Raw genomic sequence first — 15,523 nt, 5'->3', positions numbered from 1 at the left:
GCATAAAATGAATTATTAATAGTCTTTTTAACCAAATGACTTTTCAAAGCACTTTTATTCTACATGTACTTAATTCTCTAAAGGTATATATTGATAATATAATCAGAAAGAGTAGCTTTTTCAAAATTATCCTTAAAAAAAAAATAATGTGGGGCTGGGGTTGTAGCTTAGTGATAGAGTGCTTACCTAGCATGTATGGAGGCACTGGGTTTGATTCTTAGCACCACATATAAGAAATTAATAAATAAAGGTCTATCAACATCTAAAAAATATTTTTAAAAAATAATGGAAGGGGACTGGGGATGTGGAAGGGCTGGGATATAGCTCAGTTGGTAGAGTGCCTGTCTCTCATGCACAAGGCCCTGGGTTCAATCTCAGCACCGCACCACAAACACACACACACACACACACACACACACACAAAGGAAGACTAAGTTAAATCTTGCTTTTTATTCATTTATTTTCATAAACTCACCCAAAGTAGAAACCATTTCAACTTGGATTTACATTTTGGTTATAACCATATTTTTAAAACCATTATATGTAGTAGTGTTTCCCAAGTTTAGAATACTGATCACTGATGATGCAAAAGATTTGGAGGTGATAAATATTTTATATTTTGTAAATGTATTTATTCTTTTTTTTAAGTTTTAAATTTTATTTTTGTTCTTTTTTAAAAATATTTTTAGTGACTGGGGTCATGGCTCAGTGGCAGAGCGCTCACCTAGCATGTATGAAGCACTGGGTTCAAGTCTTAGCACCACATATAAATAAACGAATAAAATAAAGGTCTATCAACAACTAAAAAAATTTTTTAAAATATTTTTAGTTGCAAATGGATACAATACCTTTATTTATTTATTTTTATGTGGTGCTGAGGATCAAACCCAGTGCCTCACACACGCTAGGCAAGTGTTCTACTACTGAGCACAATCCCAGCACCTGTTCTTTTTATTTATACATGACAGTAGAATGTATTTTGACATATAATACATACATGGAGCTATGTATATAGCTTCCCATTTTTGTGGTTGTACATGATACGGAGTTATACTGGTCATGTACTTATATATGGACATAGGCAAGTTTGTCCAATTCATTCTATTGTCTTTCCCATTCCCATCCTCCCTCCCTCCCCCCATTTCTCTCTGTCCAATGTGGTAAACCTCCACATACACTCCCCTTCTCCTATCGTTAGTCAATATCCACGTATCAGAGAGAACATTCCATGTTTTAAGATTGGCTTATTTCACTTCGCATGATAGCCTCCTGTTCTACCCAGTAAGTGTATTTATTATGAGTATTAGAAAAGCTATAACTATAAGTAGCAAAGCAAATGTACAATTTCACAGAAATGATGAGCTAGCCAAAAAAGTAAAGTGAGTTAGCCAGTCATGGTAATGCATGCGATAATCCCAGCGATTTGGAAAACTGAGACAGGAGGATCGAGACCAGCCTGGGCAACTTAACTTAGTAAGACTGTTTCAAAATAAAAAGGACTGGAAATGTAGCTCAGCAGTAAGGCAACCCTGGGTTCAATCCCCAGTGGGGGGGGGGGGGGGGGAGGTTATTTAACAAAAAGTATAAGCAAATATGTAAAAAGCTCTGAAAATATATGCAAATGTCTACCATGTCCCCTTTCCTTTTATCCCAGTTTTTTTCTTTCTACTTTTCATCTACCGTTTTGTGGCATTTCTGAGGAAATTTAATCTGAAAACAGTTGTAGGTAATTGTGTTAAAATAATATAGCTAATCTTAAGCTTTTATTTTCATTATTTTTATAGTTGAATATTTATTTCAGTATCTGTTAAATCACTTTACCTCCAGGTGCTAGCTTATTTTGTAATGTGCCAGGTGATGATCAAGATTCTCAACTGAAGCAAGATGACACCAAGATTTCCAGTGAGGACATGAATTTTTCTGTCAATATTAATGAAGTCACAAGTCCTCCAGGTAGTGCATCTTCATTAAGAGCAGTTGATATTCCCAGTTTTGAGGAGAGCAACATTGCTGTGGAAGAATTTAATCAGCCAATTAATGAATCCAAGTAAGATGTCCTTCATTCAGTATCCTATTTTTGTCTTTTGTCTTTTTTATTTTTTATTTTTTTACATTTTATTTTTAAATTGACAATTGTTTACCTTTATGGGGTACATTTAGATGTTCACAGTCTAGAATGATCAAATCAGGCTGTTCAACATATCCATCTTGTCACATAGTTACCATTTTTTTGATATGGTGCAAACATTTAAAATACACTCTTAGCAATTTTGAAATCTATCACGCATTGTTATTTACTATAATCACCATTCTGTGCAATTCTTTTCTTATTAAATCCCTTTTTTTTTTTTCATAATAATAAAAGGACCAGAGATGTGGTTCAGGGTTAAGTGCCACTGGGTTCAATCCCCCAAAAAACTTATATTGTTTTGTTCTTCTAACTTGAAACTATTTTCTAAATGGTATTTTCATTGCTATGTTTCCATAATACGGTGTCTACATAACTGACAATTTTGAGCCTCCTAGAACTGTTCCCAGATATCAGTCACTGAATATTTTAACAGCCTGAATAACTCAAAACATCTGAAGAAAACTTCAAATTACATATACTTAGTCCTCACCTTTGAGATTCTGATACTAGGTTCCAAATGTGGATGAGGCTCAATTTAAAAAAATTTTTTTACAATTCCTATTAAAATTACACATAAGAGTATTTTTGAGAGATAACAACCTGATACTTATACTTGAAATATTATCTGAGATTTGCTTCAAAATAATCTAATGGAAGATGAAATGGCTAAGAGTATAAATGAAATAAAATTGGCTTATAATTGGTAAGTTTTGAAACAGATTGTATGTGGCAGTTTGTTAGATCTCTCTTGGATCTTTTTAAAAATTTTTTAGTTGTAGGTGAACACAGTATCTTTATTTTTATGTGATGCTGAGGATCGAACCCAGGGCCTCAAGTATGCTAGGTGAGCACACTACCACTGAGCCACAATGCCAACCCTGTTAGATCTCTCTTATATGAAACTTTTAATTGTGAAATTTTCTATTAAAAAATAATTCCAAAGTAATTCAGGTCCTCAGCACATTTGGGAACCAATTCAGCAAATGTTCATTGAACTTCTGGCATGTACTGCCACAGAACTAGGCACTAGAGATCAAGCCATAGGTTAGACAAAGCTCCTAATTTTGTGGAATATAACCACATAAGCAACAAAAATAATATAATTTCATATGGCGACAGCTGCCGTGAAGAAAATAAACCAGAATGATCAAGTGCAGTATAACTGGGATTGTAGCGTGGAAATGAGCTGTGATATATTAAATAGAGTGGGAAAGGAAGCCTCTGCGAGAGGTGACCTTTGAGCAGTGACCTGAATAATGAGAAGGAACCAGTCATGACAGAATCTTTGGGAGGAGTGTTAGGTTAGAGGAAATACCAAATGTAAAGATCCTGAGTTGTGCATGAACTTGACAGATCTAGAAACAAGCAGGAGAGGTAGTGTGACTGGACATAGTGACTGAGAAGGAAAAGTGTAAGAAATGAAGACAGAGATCAAGGCAGGAGCCAAAGTGTACAGGGCTTTGTAGATTGTAGAAAGGAGTTTTGGATTTATTCCCTATTCATGAAAGCCAGGGGAGGATTTTAGACAATGGCATGGTATGATCTGATTTTCACTTTTTGAAGACCCTTTTCATTGTTTTTTTGTTTGTTTGTTTGTTTGTTTGTTTGTTTGACAAATGAAAATGAAAGGGATTAAAAGAGGAAATTGGGAGACTGGTTAGTGAACTTAACAAGCAAGTAAGATGAAGGTGACTTGGAGCTGTGGAAATCATGGAAGGGATCAAATATAGATAAGTTTTGAAGGTAAAAGAGTAATGTAGGTTTTTAAATACCTCGGGTAAAAGAGGTGAACTTGATGGCAAGGTGGCATGGGGTAGAGAGTGGATGACCTACTTTTATCCTAAGTCTTGTGATAATTGACATTTTAAATTCTGATTACAGTGATGGTTAAAACAATAAACATGCCCCTCCAGAAAACTACAGAGACCACCAGTCTCCTTATTTCAGTTTATTTTGTCTTAATCTTATAATTCAGTTAAGTACTCATTGTATGTACCACAGTATATTGAAAAGCTCTTCCATGTATATCTCCATGGCTGGATTGAGTTCCTACAGGGTCACGATCATATTCATTTCTATAATTTTTTTCTGTAGATCCGCATTTTATTTGGAATATTTACAGAAACTGAGGACAAAGAATGAACTGTGGTTATCTGTATTTATCCACCTTGACTTAGTTCTATTAACTGAAGAATGCTTTCGAGAATTATGGGGGTTTTCAAGTTAGAACTTTAAAAATCTCTAATCCTTTGGAGGTTTTTAACTTTAGTAACAGATCTGAGTTAACTGATAGAAGTTAATTGCTTTTTCAGAGCAATTAATCACCTTTATTGATTCCAACACATAACTAGATGTAAATCTAGTCTTTTATTCAGGAAATGTATTGAGTTGGATTAAATACTGTCTCCATTGTTGTCCATGGTGGTTCTGGTGCTTCTCTAGACTCCTCCCACATCTGGTCTGACTCATGCTGTAGTTCCCACTACAGCTACCTGGGCTCTCAGTCTCCCTTGGATGTTTTGCTGGATCAGTCTTGCTGATGTTCAGTGTGTAAAAGATAAGTTTATTTGCTTTGCAGCGTAATTGGTTATTGATTGCTTTTTCCCCAGAGAATAATGGAATGTGGTATTTATAGAGACTTTCTTTTAAAATGATTATCTTTTAGAAACCATGTTTTGGGTACACCTAATATTATATTAGTCATATTTTAGGTTTTTGTTTTAATTTTAAATCTTTTGTGAGATCTTTGTGATGTTTTGGTTCTTTTTTAGCTTTTTTTTTTTTTTTTTTTGCTAGGTTAGACACCAAGATGGATATTTTCAAGTCCTTGAACATATAGTATAAGTGATTAAGAGAATGGGCTCTGGTGTCAGACTGCCATAATTCGAATCACAGCAGTATGATTGTGGACAGGTCTCTAGATCTCTTGGGGACTCTGTTTTCTTATTTATGAAATGGGGATAATAAAAGTAACTATTTCAAAAGATTGTATCTCTATTAATTTTATCACAGTTTTTTCAACCCAGGGAAATAGATGTTGTTTTCCAATGAGGAAACTGAGGTCCAGCAAGATAAAGAAATTTTCCCAAGACATTGTAAACACACAGCTATAAGATAAATAAACACATATGCAGCTTAAGACATGAAAAGAAGGTGCTAATGGGAGTTAACAGAAGCAAGAGAACATATCCAGTTAGGGTGCTTCAATTTCTTTGTCTGTTAAATGGGAATGATATATAATATTTATCTCATAGACTTTTTTGGTAAGGTTTACATAAGATGATGTACTTGAAACTATGCTTAGACTAATAATAATGCTTCTACTAGCTAACGTTATTGCTTTCCTCCATTTTCTATAATCCACAGATCACTGTTCTAATAAGAAATACACTACTTCTTTCCCTAGTTACTTAAAATGTTTTATACTTTTTATTTCAAAAGTATAAATGCTCACTGTATAAAACGGAAAAAAATACACCAAAGCATAAAGAAAAGAAATACCATCAACTATATAATGTGATTGTACATGACAACTTGTGAATCTTCATTTGACCAGGATCTTAGCTATTATTTCAAAACTTGAAGTGAGCAAATGATATTTTTTAAATTTTTACTCTAAAAGATTTTATTGCATCAGGTTTAGGAGAAATAAACAGACTGTTTTCCAACTTTCAAAGGAAGTTGTCTGAAATCATTACACATAACATAACTTTAAAAGGTATTATTGTCCAAACCAGGCACATTGGTACACACTTGTCATCTCAAGTGCTCAAGAAACTGAGACAGCAGGATCTCAAGTTCAAGGCCAGCCTCAGCAACTTAGCAAGACTTTGTCTTAAAATACCAAATAAAAAGGGCTGGGGATGTAGCTTAGTGATATAGTGCCCTTGGGTTCAATCACCAGTACTACAAAGAAAAAAAAAAAAAAAAAAGGTATTATGGTCCAGTTTATATGTAGCTTATCAATATAGTATATTTATATATATATCACCAAAAGCTGAAATACAAACCAGATGCTGCTTGAGTCTTACCCCTTTCTTCCAAAGTTACTACATTTCAAATATACAGTTAGAGGTACCTTGATGCTAACATTTACTTTATATGTCCTATCAAGCAGCTCTTCTTCAGATGTGAGAAAAGAACCCGATGTGCCAATATTCTTTCCAAATGCCTTGCTTACAGACAGTATGAGCATGTGCTTACAGACTGGGCCAACAGAGGGTGCCAATATCAACACTGAAACATCAGAGAAGCCAAAAATTGAGCAAGTAATGCAATCCTTGTCTCATCAACCATCAGATAACCAGAAAATCTACCAGGATTTATTGGTAAGAACATATGGAGCATTTCATCTTTCGTGAGATGGTTTTTTTAATATAGGGAATACTAGTTAAACTTTCCCTAGACTTAAACTGTTGGGAACTTGAAATAAAATATTTTTACCCAATGAACAATATATCATTTATTTCTTTTAGCTTTCATAAATTATGATAACTTAAATGTAAACATGCCAGTTATCAGGTACTTAGCCAAAAATTTTTAGAAGTGTTGATATTGTGCTAAATTCATACTAAAGTTAATAACAGGAAAAACAACAAACAAGAGTTTGTGAAAAGTTTGAAAATTGAAAAGTTAGTGGAATGTTTATGGTAATATTTATTGATTTCAGTTCAGGTAAGCAGATGTATTAAATTTTTAGCTTAGTCTAAGAAAGGAGATTAAGAAAAGTGGATATATAAAGATGATTATGAGAGTCTATGCCTTTGAGAACATAGGAGAAACAATAATACAGTAACCACCATATGACAAGTTGAAAACGGGTATAAAGCAAAGAGACCACAGAATGAATAGGGATAACTATATTTTTCCTAGAAAATGTAGAGCATGAACTCTCCCATCCAAATTGTTGACTTAGGAACATTTAATTTCTCTATTTGTAATTGACAACTAATTAAACATACTTTGGTAGGATCCCACGTATTCATCAGTGAACACATATTTATTATTTGCCTGCTAGGTCCTAGATTAGTTTAGCTCTGTACGCTCAGGGAATGAAATGCTTTACTATCAGGAAAGCTGAGACAGTATCACAGGTCATTTTCATTTTTAGAAAGTGAAAAAAAAAAAAAAAAAAAAGAAATTCTGAAAATAACATTACTATTTTGCAAATAAAGCATGATTTAAAACTTGTTTTGTAGAATGTAGCATAAATTTTTAAAAACAAAATATTATTCAAGGAGCGTGAGAGAATATTATTCAAATTATTTAAAATATGTTGGCTTAAAAAACAAATATGTTGGTTTTTAAACAAGTATTCTCTTTCCTGTATGATCTGACAAAATCATTAGGATGGACTTCTTTTGTAAAAACTCCATTAACTTGCATATGTACTAGATATTTTGTAGAATTTTGATAAAATAATATAATTTTGCCTTCTCTTGGCCTTCCTTATGGTATTATTTAGGATCTTATCCTAAGATTGTTAATTGTGATTTTTAAATATGTAATTTTTCTTTTTATTAGGGTCAAGTGAACCATCTATTAAGTAACTCCTCCAAAGAAACTGAACAGTCATCTGCTAAAGCAGTACTTATCAGCCATGAATGTACCAGAACCCAAAATGTTTACCATACAAAGAAAAAAAAGCACAATTCAGGACTGGTGGACAAAGATTGTGTTCTGAATGCAACTCTTAAGCAACTAAGAAACCTGGGAGTAAAAATTGATTCTCCCACTAAAGTCAAGAAAAATGCACATAAAGTTGATCATGCCAGGTAACTTTTTAAAATGTGTTCTAAAAGATGAATAAATTTTAGCTATACTGTAGCATTCTCATGGGAAGAGGTATAAATTTGTACCTTAATTGATTCTTCATTTATTCAGGACCAGCTATGTAGAAAGAATGAGATTATCTTTATATTTTAGGTTTTTTCATTTAGTAGGAGAGAAAGTTATTTACATAAATAATTTTAGAGATATTGTGAACATTTCCTTGGTAGAGATGCCAACAAAATACTTTAGAGAAGACAAATGAGATTTATTGACAAAGTCTAAAAAGTCTTTCTGGAGGTGATAAGGTGATATGTTAGCTACTGGATGTATAGTTACAGTTGTGTTGTCTAAAAAGCAAAAACATTCCTTTTTCTAGGAGTGTGTCCAACTGTCAAATCCTGTTCAGATCCCTTTTTATCAAAAATAACCTTTTTATCGAAAACACCTGTCGGGTTTTACATACCTATGATCCAGGTGACTCTGGAGACTGAAGCAGGAGAATCAAATTCAAGATCAGGCTCAGCAATTTCCCAGGGCCTTAAGCAGTTTAGTAAGACCCTTTCTTAAAATAAAAAATTTAAAAAAGGACTTGGGAATATAACTCAGTGGTTAAGCATCCCTGGGTTCAATCCCTTGTACCCCTTCCCCCAAAAATTATAATTATAATAATAACATCTGGAAAATTTTATTGTTAAGGCTAACATGTTTTCTTTTAATTATTTTTGTTATTAAAAATCTAATAAAATTTCCTGGTTTAGAAAGCAAACAATACAGAGGAATATAAGGTAAAATACAAAAAACATCCCTGCTTCCCCAAATTCCTCAGTCTGATTCCTTTAGATTACTTCTTTTAACCATTTCTTTTGTATTCTTCTAGAAATATTTTACATGTTCAAGTATATATATGTGTGATAAGGTTTATGATTTGATTTTTTTAAATTAACATTATTAGACAATGCTAAGTGAACATCATCTACAGGTAATCATGCAGTATCTTTTTTAAATTTTTAAATTTTTTTCCCCCAGTGCTAGAAATTGTACCCAGGGCCTTACATATTCTAGGCAAGTACTATACCACTAAACTGCATCCCTAACCCCTGTGCAAGTATATTTGTAAGATAAATTCCTGGGTAGGCAGGATCAAAGAGTATGTGCATTTAAAGTTTCAGTAGGTAGTTTTTAAGTAATGTATTGCTTCACAGCAGCCTTCCTGTTTTAATGTCTTCAGTGTCTTGATTTTTTGTTTTTTTCCTGGTCTGGGGAGTAAACCCAGGGGAACTTTACCACTAAACTATATCCCTATAACTTTTTATTTTGAGATAGGATCTTGCTAAATTGCTTAAGGCCTTGCTAAGTTCCTGAGGCTGGCCTTGAACTTACAGTCCTCCAGCCTCAGCCTCTCAAGTCACTGAGATTACAGGCATGCACCACCACACCTGGCTTGATTTGTTTTTTAAATACCTCAAATGAAATGGAAAGTATAGCCTTTTTGTTATATCAGTATTAAATTATTTTAATCAAGATTGTTCTCCTAATTTAAATAACAATGTAGACTATAAATTTATACTATGAAATTAATATATGCTTATGATTAAACTTTTAGAAAATGAAAAAAATGCTCTCTGAACTAATAACTCTGCAAAGAAAGTTAATTTCTTAGGAAACAGTTTGCTGTTCTATTGCATATAGTTTGATTTATTTTTCTTAACAGAAAACAGGCACTTCCATTTAGTATTATAAGCAATACCCATTTTTAATTCAATTATCTGTGTAGAAGTTGAAAATTTCATAGACATCACACAGATAGTTTTTAGTTCCTAAAATCCTAATTAAATTCATACATTTGTTTGCTCAAGAAAATAGAAACAAATGTGAAAAAATTAAATTCTCACTGGACATGGTGGTACACACCTGTAATCCCAGCTACCTGGGAGGCTCAGGCAGGAGGATCACATGTTCAAGGCTGACAGAGGCAACTTAGCAAGACCCTATATGAAAATAAAATAAAAAAGACTAGGGATGTAATTCAATGATAGAGTGCTTCCCTGGCATGCATTAAGCTCTGAGTTCACCTCCAGTACTGGAAAAAAATTTTTTTCAATTTTAAGTTCAAAACAATATATTAAATTCTTTCTATAACAGAATCAGTTGGCCAACATCTTATAGTAAGTATAAGTAAGTATTGTAGCTATATCTTCATATAAAAAGTTTTAAAAAAATTTATAGTATGAACTTGCATAAAATATTGTAGAATTTTGGAAATAATTTGACATTTGTTATTTTGGAAATGGGAAATTTGTAAGAGTAGACCAAAAAAACCTCGTATGTTTACCAATCAAACTCAACTGTTATTAAAATTTTGCTTGTATATCTCCTTTTCTTTTTCTTTAATAATTCAAACACAACTCTTAATTGAGTGTTTATAATTTGTCAGAAACTAGAGTTTTATGCAGAATTGTTTTATTAAATCCTAAAAATAATCAGATAGATTGTTTCACAGTTTTCATTAAATTTAGTTTTTAATACACTTCTTCCTATCACTCCCTACCACATTCCAACTTACCCACCATGGGCACTTGCCAATATTTTGATCTTGGATGCTCCATTTTTCACCTTTCTGCTTGCCAGAATCCTTATCCTTCAAAGCTGAGCTTAGATATCACCTCCTTTATCAAGGCTTCTTGCATTCCTCAGAGCATATTTATTTTCTGTACTCTCAAAATGCCTTGTTCCTTCGATATGTATATGCTTATGGATGTGTATATGATATATATGTATGCGTTTGTATATATATGCTTATATGAGTATAGTGTATACTTGTGACAGCTTTTCCAGCAAGACTGCAAATTTAATATATAGTCATCTCTTGCCATCTGTAGGGGATTGGTTCCAGGATCCATGGACTTCAGATCTGTTATACTATTAGCATACTATTTGCAAATAACCTACACACATTTACCATATATTTTAGATCATCTCTAGATTATTTATAATACATATACAATGTCAATGTTATGTAAATAGTTGTTATATACTGTATTATCAAGGGAATAATAACAAGAAAAAGAATCTGTGTATGTCTAATACAGATGGAGCTTTTTTTTCCCTCAAATATTTTCAATCTACTGTGGGTTGAATTCAGGGATGTGGAACCCACAGGTATGGAGAGCAGACTCTAATTCTGAATTCCCATTGCCTCTACCACATTTAGTGGACCTCCAATGAGTCATTTGCTGAATGAATGAAATCTTGCCTCTTCAGATCATCACTGAAACTTACAACAAATGTTCATTTTCATCTTTGTGACTTTGTAGTGTTCACCTTTTTAACACTTACAAGTATAATATAACTGGTATACCAAATAATTGTAAGCTCATTGTTTAAAATTTGTGGCACCTTTTTCTATTTCTAAAACAAATTATAGAGCAGGTGTTCCAGGAAAGTAATCCTTGTAACCCATCTATGCCTCTGGTTCTATAAGCCAGCTATATTTTGTCATTGTATCTGTGAAACTCATATTCCTTTTCTGGTCTCCACGAGGTCTCCTCTCACCATAGAGTGACTGAGGCTGAGAAAAGAAGACTGCCTTTCTACTTTCCTATTTCAGAACACTGCAGACATTAAAACAATCCAGAGACAGGAGGGCAGGGAAAGAGTCCCAGACATACCTAGAAATTGTACAGGAGATGGAGATTCTGGGTTGAGGTCTGGCAGCAGCTTCTACAAGCAGTTTCCCAACTGTAGTGAACTTTTGAATTCAAAATATGTCTTAAGCAAACTAATTGATTCCTTACTTTGCTACCTGGCAGTCTGCTTATTATTGGAAAAAAAACCTGTGTGGGATAAATAGGAGATAATTAGTCAAAGAGGACAGTAAATCAAAGTTGATCTTCATCTTTAAATAAGTTAGAATAATTTTTTGAGTTTCCTTTAATTATTGGCATGTGAATCTTCCTCAGACTTATTCGTAGACTTATATTATCCTTCTGTGACTACACATCTGAGATTCTAACATAGTATATTTGTACTTGAGGCTTATAGGATTTGATTAGTAAAGTGGCCTCCTTTTTCTTTTCAGCTTAATTACCCTAGTATTTATATGCTTTTTGGTTCTGAGTATTATTAATTAGTTAACTTCTTAAATAATGGATGTCCCATTCCTCCCCAAAATGAAACTAACTTGTAGAACCTTCTAAACTGATATTGACAGCTTCATCAATCCTTGAACCATTCTGTAAGAAAAGGTGTATTTAAAATTGACCTACTTTTTCTAAATATTTTAACTTTTTTAATTAGAGGTTTGTGTTTGCTTTTATCAAATGATTTACATAAATATCTAGACATTATACTTAAATATATTTTAATATGTTTTGATTTAAAATGCAAATTGCTTGTGATTTTGAGGAGTTAGGCAGAGAAAGTAGACATATTCACAAAGCATTTTCACTACAAATATATCATGAAAAAATGTCTAAATTGGTAGCATTTCTTCCGTTTTTATTAAAATAGTTTCTGAAGCATTAAGTACCAAGAAGGTTGAGGGAGAATTCCAAGCTAGTTATAAAGACTAACATTATTGAGCACACTATTCATTGTTGGGTGATGACACCACTGATTTGGGGGAGTATCATTGGTTGGAAGTAGCTTCTGCCAAATTTCAGGTGCTTATAAGAATGAAAGTACTTGATCATTATTTGGTTTTTGCTGGGCTGTAAATATAAGTAGTGGCTGGCACATGTAAAACAACTGAATTTCTTTGTGGGATGACATGGAAAGACATAGTATGTTCTTTGACTAGAATATAATGTTTATCACAACAAATAGTGCATGAAGGACTCTGATAGCAAAATGTAAGGTGCTGAACACAGTGTAGTGAATCAGTTGTTACAAAGCTCCAGAGAGTATGGCAGACATGGGTTTCAGTCTCAGCTTGCCACTTACTAACTGTTCAGCTTTGGGGAAAAGAATATAAGGAAAAGACAAATCAGTTAATACCAACAAAATTAGTGTTAGATTATGTATAATAAAAGTTCATGTGTGTATTGTGGAAGCCTGTATCCAGAGACTGCTTAATGATTTTATTTATTGCAAATGGAAATCTTTTCAACTATGAGCAATTTAATTTTCTGAGCTACTTGCCAAAACTTGTACTGTCAAATCATCAGATGTGTTTTGTGATTGATTTTACTTTTATGTTTTACTTTACATTGAATATTAGCTGAGATCACTCATGTTCTTTAGGGTTAATGGTTGAAAATTTAATGAGACAGCAATATTGGAACCTTGTATTTGTTCTTAAAACCATAACTGATATACAAATTTACAAAAATCAGAGGTTAGGGATGTAGTTCAGTGGTGTAACACTTGCCTGGCATGCCCAAGGCTGTGGGTTTGATCTCTGGCACCAGCGTAAGTGCACAAACAAACAAATTTAGGAAAATTAATTTGTATTCCACTTTCAGTCTGTAAATCATGAATTACTTTCTGGGTTATCATATTTATCCCTTGAATGCGTATATGGGTCATTGGAAATTTAAACGTCCAAGTACTCAGATAAAAAGCACCAGGAGCTTAAAGCTAAAACCTTTTGTTACTTTCATAGACTGGAACACATTTAGAATGAACTATTACTCAAAATGAAGCAAATGATGGCTTATTATTTTGTCTTTCAGTGTGTTGGCATGCATCAGCCCAGAAGCAGTAATCTCTGGATTAAACTACATGTCATTTGCTAATGTTGGCATGAGTGGTTTAAACCCCACTGGTGTGGATTTGAGTATGGAGGCAAATGCTATAGCTCTGAAATATTTAAATGAAAATCAGCTATCACAACTGTCTCTCACTCGATCAAACCAAAATAATTGTGACTCATCTTTTAGCCTTCTCCATATTAATACAGACAAAAGCACAGTGGGACTTAGCTTGATTTCACCAAGCAACATGTCATTTGCAACCAAAAAATACATGAAGAGATATGGACTCATACAAAGTAGTGACAATAGTGGAGATGAAGAGGATCCTCCCAACTCTGCAGATAGTCAGAGTAACCATTCATTGAATCAGAACCCTACTTCCACACCTGCACAAGTTGGTCATCAGAAAGAGCCTTCTAGGAATGCCTATGAAACAACTAATTGCTGTAACTATGAATCCGTGGACACAAACACAGATGTACCAGTATTGAGAAATATCACAAATGAAGTTGTGCAGCTTAAAGCTGCACAGCATTTAAAGGAAAACCCAGCTTTCGTATTAAAGAACCTCAAGCCAAGTCCTGCAGTGAACCTACGACCTGGAAAAGCTGAGTTTACTCAACATCCTGAGAAAGAAAATGAAAGGGATGTCCCAATTTTTCCTGAAAGTTTGCAACCTTCTGAAACTTTAAAGCAAATGAATAGCATTAATTCAGTAGGTACCTTTTTAGATGTAAAGCGTCTCAGACAGTTGCCAAAATTATTTTAAACCTTTTACTCCCTCCTTTCTGATATAAGAACTGGGTGTCTTCTGAAGGTACTTAGGGAAAGCAGAGCCTTTTGGTAGTTTTGGGATTCCTAATCACTGTAGGAGTCAATCTCTTTCTTGGTAGCAGCTGGTTACAAAGATCTGAACAAATGACTCTATTGTCCATGAGATACCTGGCTAATAGGAAGCCAGATTCTTGTTCAGCATCACTGGAACTTTTAAAACAACAAAACGAAAAAACTCCTAACAATGATTATTTCAGTAAATTTAGATTACAGACGCTATTCAGCTCTTTCAACTGCTGTTTTAAAAATTCCATCTTTCTAGCATGTTGCATCTATGCATCTACCCAGTATCAGTAAAAACATAGTTAGCCTGACCCTGACTAAATTAGCAAAATTAGCCTTTCTCGAGTTTAGGGGGAAAGTTACTTTTTAAGATATTTCATATAAGGAGTATCTTTCTCTTAAGAAGTGTATTAAACTCTGGAAGCAAAACTTGTGATCTAGTGGGTTGATGTTCAACATAGAGCATTAGCTATTATAAAATAAGTATTGGGTATGAGTGTGTCTTATAAACTTTGTGATTTTTTTCAAATGTCTTAATATTTTTAAATACAACTTAATAAAAATGTCTAGGTTGACGGTTTTCCTTTGTTTTCTGCTACGGTTTATCCTTCCCCGTTTTTGTTTTTCAACTCCCATAAGATACAAAAATAATACAGAAGCCAAATACACATGTAATCCCAGCGACTTTGGGAGTGAGGTAAGAGGATCACAAGTTCCAGATCAGCCTCAGCAACCTTAGCAACTTAGTGAGACTCTGTCTCACACTGGGTTCAATCCCTAGTCCAAAAAATAAAATAAAAATAAAAATGTACAGAGTTCAGGAATACTCTTTACCCAGTGTCCCCAAGGATAACATCTTACAGAATCATAGTAAACTGTCAAAACCAAGAAATTGACATTGGGTTCAATACTAATAAATAAACCACAGACCTTTTGAATCTCCCTTTTTTTGTTGTTTTTGTTTTGCAAGGTGCTCCCAGGACTTCAAGCATGCTAAGCATGTGTTCTACCACTGTGCTGCACTCTAGCCCACACATTTTCATATGTACTTATTTAATATTTATAAAATTTTATCACTCAGATTCACACA

General features: G+C 33.5%; 1 protein-coding gene across 4 annotated transcripts in view; it reads left to right on the top strand.

Moving 5' to 3' along the window:
* The window catches only part of STIL (STIL centriolar assembly protein), a 52,393-nt gene extending 37,085 nt beyond the window's left edge, over positions 1-15,308 (top strand). For 3 of the 4 annotated variants that reach the window (XM_079141720.1, XM_079141717.1, XM_079141718.1), the window contains 4 exons: positions 1,828-2,047; positions 6,246-6,459; positions 7,655-7,905; positions 13,576-15,308. In XM_079141720.1, the coding sequence (XP_078997846.1) occupies positions 1,828-2,047; positions 6,246-6,459; positions 7,655-7,905; positions 13,576-14,365 (1,475 nt within the window). In that variant the 3' untranslated portion in view covers positions 14,366-15,308. The remainder of the gene's footprint in view (positions 1-1,827; positions 2,048-6,245; positions 6,460-7,654; positions 7,906-13,575) is intronic. The other variant, XM_079141719.1, reaches the window with a different exon arrangement.
* Positions 15,309-15,523: the final 215 nt, after the last annotated feature.

The sequence above is a fragment of the Sciurus vulgaris genome, assembly GCF_902686455.1.
Source record: "Sciurus vulgaris genome assembly, chromosome: 1".
Taxonomy (NCBI): Eukaryota; Metazoa; Chordata; class Mammalia; order Rodentia; family Sciuridae; genus Sciurus; species Sciurus vulgaris.
Note: the sequence above shows the minus strand (reverse complement) of the source record. Positions and strands in the feature narration are given on the sequence as shown.